The sequence below is a fragment of the Manis pentadactyla genome, chromosome 18 (assembly GCF_030020395.1).
Source record: "Manis pentadactyla isolate mManPen7 chromosome 18, mManPen7.hap1, whole genome shotgun sequence".
Classification (NCBI taxonomy): Eukaryota; Metazoa; Chordata; class Mammalia; order Pholidota; family Manidae; genus Manis; species Manis pentadactyla.
The window spans coordinates 28830023-28836022 of record NC_080036.1 but is presented as its reverse complement, the minus strand read 5'-3'; the positions used below and the strand labels follow the sequence as shown (position 1 = coordinate 28836022).

Sequence of the window (6000 nt, the reverse complement as noted above, 5' to 3'; positions counted from 1 at the left end):
GCTCAGATCCAGCCACCCTGCTCGGCCGTCCCTCCGCCTTCGCTCGGTGCCCCCGCCTGGAGGGCCGTCTCCGCCTCTGCGCCGGCCGGGGCCTTCCACCTGCTCCGGTCCCGGCTCCCCAGGACGCCTTTCCTGACACTGGCTGGGCCCTCGGGCGTCCCTCTGGCCCCGCGGCTCCCCCCGCCCCTTGTCGCCTCTACTGCCCCCGCAGGAGCGTCGGAAGCGGTTCCCTGGGGAACTGCGGTCCGAGGAGGACCCCTGGTGCTCGGGGAACTTCCCGGAATCCCCCGACGCCGGGGTCCCCGGCCGAGCACACGGATCGGCCCATCCAGTGGGGCGCCCTGCTGGGCCCCGTGGGGGCGACGTCTCGGAGAGGGGCGGGCAGGGCTGGCTCTCTCCCTGCCCCGAAGGGGTCCTCGGGGAAGAGCAGCGCGGACGCCGGGCTTTCCTGACAAAGCGCTTTGTCGCCGCGTCGCCTCACGCGGGGAAAGCCGAGGCCCGGGGGAGGTGAGTGAGCTGACCAGGGTCACTGGCGAGGGGCGCCGGAGCTCGGGCCTTTGCCTCCCGGGCGTGGCGCGGCCCGCAGCGGCCGCCCCGCCCGGCGCCGGTGGGCAGCCGAGCCCTCTGACGGGCCCGCTGCGGAGGGCGGGGCCCCGACCGGGCGGGGCCCGCACAGGTGCTCCTCATCCGACCGAGGGGCGCCTCCGCGGGGCTTTATAAGCCGCCCGGGGCGCGGCGCTGCGCGCGGCTCGCTGCGAACACTTCCCACGTGTCTGCGCGTCCCTCGCGCGCCCGCCGCAGAGCTCGCGGCCCTATGGCGTTCCCGCTGGTAAGAGCCGCCCGCCGGGGCGGGGCTGAGGTCCGGCCGCGGCAGCTAACGGTCCGCGCGCAGCCCCGGGCCGGCCCCGCGGCACCCCTCCCCTCCCCGAGCTCGCGAGTCCCGGGCGGAGCGCGGGTCACATGCCCGCGGGCGTGGGCCTCGTGGAGGGGAGGGGGGAGGGGCAGGGCGCCTCCTCGTGACTCAGGGCCTTTGAGTTTAAAGGCGCGGTGGCCCTGCGGTGGCGGCCGGTGGGGCCTCCCTGCGCGCCCCAGACCCGCGGTCTGTCCAGACGGGAGCCGGCCAGACGGAAGGGAGCCCAGGTGCGCCTGGACCTACCCTTCTCCCGCAGCCGTCGCACGTGAGACCCGAAGCCGCTGGCGCCGGAAGCTAGCGCGCCTCGCAGCGCCCCCAGCGAGTCTCGGCAGTTTCCGGTTTGGCGGCGGTCCGCGGCCAGTCCCACGACGGCAGCGGGCGCGGCCCCTTTAAGGCGGAGGGATCGTGCTCCACGTGCAGGCGGCGCCGGCTTCCCAGACGCAGGGTGTCACGTGGCTTCACACGTTTGCTGGGTGCGGATCCGGCTTCTGCGCGCGCAGTCGGCCGGGTCGACGGGGTCGGGACGCTCGCGGGCTGGAGGTGGGTTCTGAGGCGCGGGCGGGCAAACTGCGCCCGCGGAGGTGGAGCGGCCTCTGCTTCCCGGCCGCCCTGGCGGGAGAGGCGTGCGTGCGGCCCGGCTCGGTGGCTCCTCAGTCCGGGCGGCCAGGTGCCCAGCTCGGACGGAGTTAGTGCGGACTCGGCCTGGCTCGGCTTGGCGGAGCCGTGGCCGGGGCCCGCGTAGGAAGGCCTGCGGCTGCCCAGGCCCGGAGTGCGTGGGGACGCAGACCGGGGAAAGGTACTCTGCTCGCCCACTTGGTGCCGTCCACCGCCACGTCGACCCTGACTTTGTGCCTCGTTCCCGGAGGGCCCAGGCCCAAGTCCTGGCAGGTGCCCAGCGCTGCCACCCCTGGCTGAGCAGAGCCCGTGCACACCGGCCGGGTGGCCCCTCGGTGGGTTTGCCCTGGTGAGGCCCCTGGGAAGCACCGCCGACTCCCTGCTTCCGGGCTCGCTCACCGTGTGTCCCTGGCGTCTGTGCCCTCGGGTCTCCCTGGCTGCCGCCCCACCGCTCGCTCTGCTCTGGCCCGGAGCGAACTGCTGGTCCGCGTCCTCTGTTGGGGCGAGGGGGTGGGGCTGGTTCCCTGGAAGGCACAGGTGCACACCGGCCTCTAGGCTGCCCCTCGGCCGACACTGGACACTGCCGGTCTGTGCCAGTTGGAAGCGTGTCTGTTGAGGGTGGTTTGCATCCTCAGGCCGAGATTCTCTGAGTTAAAAATAGAAATAAATCCTAACAGGCGGAACAAAACCTTGGAAACCTCAGGTTGGTGACTGTTTGCCTGGTCACCTGACATTTTTATGTAGGCAGCAAAGTAGGGTGTTCTGGATCGCCGTGCAGCTCCCGGGCACCCGGTACCCCTCAGGACAATGGTGGTGAGGGCTCGCCTTTGGTCTCCTGTCCTCGAGCTTGCTTTTAGCTGAACCGTATCCTCAGCGCATTGCTGCAGTTTGTTTTTGTTACAGTGACTTCAACTCGAGTGGCCTGGCAGTGCACGCTCAGTTTTATAGACTGCCATTTAGAAGTTGACTACCCTATACATAGTGAGTCTTCATAATATAAAAGTGCTTGCCTGCCCCCTCGCAAGGCTTGTCTTCTAAACCTCCCTGTGCCCTGCAGACAGGTGAATGTGGTGAGTGATCCCGGGAGCACGTGCAGTTTGGCTTGGGCCATAGGCCCCTGACAGAGGAATGGTTCTTTGGCTTTTTCTTTCACTAAGAGGCAGAAAGATGGTAAACGTACTAAGACTCCCGGCTCAACACCAAACTTGTCAACAAGCAAGCTAATGACAGCTGTCTGAGTAAGTACTCTCACAGGTCACCAAGCTGTTTCTTTTCATCTTTAAAACAGGTTGCAAACTCAAAGCCCTGCTGGAGCCTGAGGTAGTAAATGAGTAAAGGGAGGGGAGGGAAGGAAGAGTAGGGCCTCCTGAGCTGTGGAATTCCTGTCTGTCTAAAGGGAGAGCCAGTAGCTGCTGGTTGCTATAAAGAAACATCAGTCCAGCCTTAATGAATCTTTGAGTTTTTTCCTAGTTGAGCTGACAGTCTCTATTTTTTAAATGTAGTTAAAGTTTGTGAACACTTTATGGATGGACCAAAGATAACATGGCTCTAAAGATTGGATTCAACCTGAGGGCTAGTTTGTGATCTCTTCTTAAACATTCCTGTTTAATGTATTTCCCTCCATTTTGCAGATAATGGAACAGGCCCTGAAATGGTTACAAGGGTATTAAGTGGTAACACTGGGTGTGAACCTAGGTCTTTCCCTCACCACAGCTCAACCTGTTTTGTTTATTCTGTTGTGTCAGGAATCAAGGGGCTATTGGTGGTGTACATTGTATAGAAAATGCAGTGGCTTATGGACTGGTCACGTTTATGGGCAGAGTGAGTCTTAGGCCTTGAGGGACTCTGGCTGCTGTGCAAGTCAGTGTGGGTCTTCTGAGCACTGGCACAGCAGGGCCGGTGTCAGGAATGTGCTGTGCCTGCCACTCCAGGATGTGTGTCAGAGCAGTTAGCTGATCCTGAGAGAGTCAGAGGTCTGGAGAAACCAGGCTCCTCCAGCTGTGGGGGTGACCACCACCCTCTCACAAACCAATGCACAGAAGACTTCTTTTTCAGGACAGTTAAAATTTCACTAACTTTGTCTTTCCAAGACAAGGCAAATTTGAAAGTATATAACTGTTTTAAGACCTACAAAAGTACAGTGGGGCTTAAGTCTCACCATTTCTCTCTTAACTGAAATTCCCATAGTCATGCCTCTTAGACTTCCAGGAAGAATTAATAAGGGTTTTAGCAGTATGTGGTAAATTCTGGGATACGCTTCTAGGTTATAAAATAGCCCTGCACCAGGAAGAATTAATAAGGGTTTTAGCAGTATGTGGTAAATTCTGGGATAAGCCTTCTAGGTTATAAAAGAGCCCTGCACCAGGAATGAGGGGCTAGGATTTCATTCTGGGTGAGAGAGAATCCAGCAGTGTACTACACAGCCACACTAGCAGAAGTGAAGGGATGTGTGCCTTTATTTCTGTATCTTATTCTCAAAGGATTTAAAGCATAAGTAAAGAACATATTCAGAGGCTTTGCCAAAGGGATTTTTCTATGATAATGAAGACTCAAGTGCAAACTAGATTGCTGTTTTACCTGTGGTCTGGGATGTTTTTGGAAAGATGGAAACTTCAAAATGTTACCTATCCCCAGCTGCCTCTCTAGAAAACTTTATGGCCAAGCCCTTAGCTGAGTTTAGTATTTGTGAATTTGTGGATAGAGGGGAAGTTGTGAGATGACTGAAGTAGCTTTCTGCTCGTGTTTTAGTGTTTATATGCTAGGTAGTATCTGAAAACTCCCTCATTCATTCGTTTTAGGTCTCTTAGCTTAAATGGCTATTCCCTAAATAGTGGGTTTGTACTTACGGCTTGAAGTTTGGGACAGGAATGCATTCCAAACCCGGATGTTAATGTTTAGGTGGTTGTCTTCAGTTAGCTAGTGGTGGAGGCAGTAAATGAATCATAGGATCAAATAGCAAATTATTTTCTCTCCTATGGAAGAGCTGTGCTAATCCCATCCTGTTCTGCAGATCTGCTTTTCCTAAGTATCTCAGCTGTACTGACCCCAGAGAACTTGCCAGAAATCCTGGGGGGTAGTGGGTGAGGGGTAGGAAAGGGGTTCGACTTAGAGGTTAGAGTGGAGGAAGTTACCTAAAGAACTTTTGCTTCCCTCTGCTGTTTGAAAACCAAGGAGCACTAAACCTTTCAGTGTTTATTAAGCCTTTGAGGTCACTGACTCTGCCCCTTTTGTCCCCCACATTGCAGGTTTGGAAATGCCCTTTGTTTTCTTTCCTGCCATTGTTGCAGCCTGTTTTTTTAGTTATGCCTGTTTATAAGAGCGTCTCATCTTCCATAAGCAGAGATTCCAAATGCTGAAAGTTCTTAGGTTCAAGATAGGAACACCTTAACCCCTCTCTCCCCCCAAAAAAGCATTTCTTAATTACAGTAAACTGGCTGAAAAGACTGAAGTAAAAGGTACATAATTATGTCATATTTTATATTTTTCATAGGAAAATCATCTGACTTTCCATAAAAAGTCATATCCGTATTTCAGAATGTTAAATTTGCATTTGTAGACACTAATTTTCATTGAGCTTTGTTACTGGGATTTTTAAAGACTCCCGTTAGCAGTTATTTTGCCTCCTTGATATATAATGAGTGTTTTTAAATAACACAGGCGTGGGGGGAAATTCCTGACTAAATGGGGTTGAGCTTTGTTTTTGACGGTGCAGAGGACCGTTTAGGCTTGGGTAACCTTTGAATCCTACTTTGTTTTTGGTATTCCTGTACGCTTGGAGCACCCTTTCAGATCACAGTTAACACCCTTTGTTTTGATTTTTAAGGCATTTTGTGATGACTTTCCTTGAGGAAATTGGAGAATCCCCAGAGGGCAAGTCTAGGGATTGATTTATGTGCTAAAAACCGGTCACGGTTGCGTGTAGCTGTTGGTTCTGGGAGTAACTTGACTGTAATCATGTTACTGGTCCCTTTATTCTTGGCTAGCATAATATGCAGATACAGGCACCATCCTGACAGTGTACCGCCACGGCCTGAAGTCTCCTTTGATAAAGGCACGGGAGTAGCTCTCTGTTGGAGGAAAGCAGTTACCTTGAAGGGCAGGTTGTTTTTTTTGTGTGTTTTAACAGAACACTTAATCTCTTACCACTTAACACCTGTGCTCTCTGCACGCCGTCTTTGTGCTTCTGGCTTCTGGCTCTGTCTCCAGAGTCTGCCCTTTCTCCTGAGACTTTTTTTTTTTAAGCTATAATTTTTGAATTGTTTTGAAGCTCAACAAATGTTAGAGACCTGTCTGTCTCCCAGGTAAAACTTGGAATTGACACCAAGTCCATATTATATACGTTATGTCTGACTATTTTCATGGACAAGGAAAATTAAGCTTAGAATGAAAAATGATTGATCTAAGTTTATACAGTGAGTGGATGATAGAGCCAGACCGGAACCTAGGTCTCTTCATTTCTAGGCCAGTGTTAT

The 6000-nt window shown here is 54.4% G+C and overlaps 1 protein-coding gene across 5 annotated transcripts in view; it reads left to right on the top strand.

Annotated features, from left to right (window-relative positions):
* Positions 1 to 397: 397 nt before the first annotated feature.
* Positions 398 to 6000, top strand: part of CPEB1 (cytoplasmic polyadenylation element binding protein 1) — a 101395-nt gene continuing 95792 nt past the window's right edge. The window contains exon 1 of one of the 5 annotated variants that reach the window (XM_036931916.2): positions 398 to 507. Coding sequence is in view for 1 of the 5 variants with exons in the window: in XM_036931915.2 (XP_036787810.2) it covers positions 815 to 829 (15 nt within the window). In the remaining 4 variants the exon portion in view is untranslated. Of the gene's footprint in view, positions 508 to 808; positions 830 to 1386; positions 1454 to 6000 lie in introns of those variants that run through there. The other 4 variants (XM_036931917.2, XM_036931914.2, XM_036931915.2 and 1 more) reach the window with 4 other exon arrangements.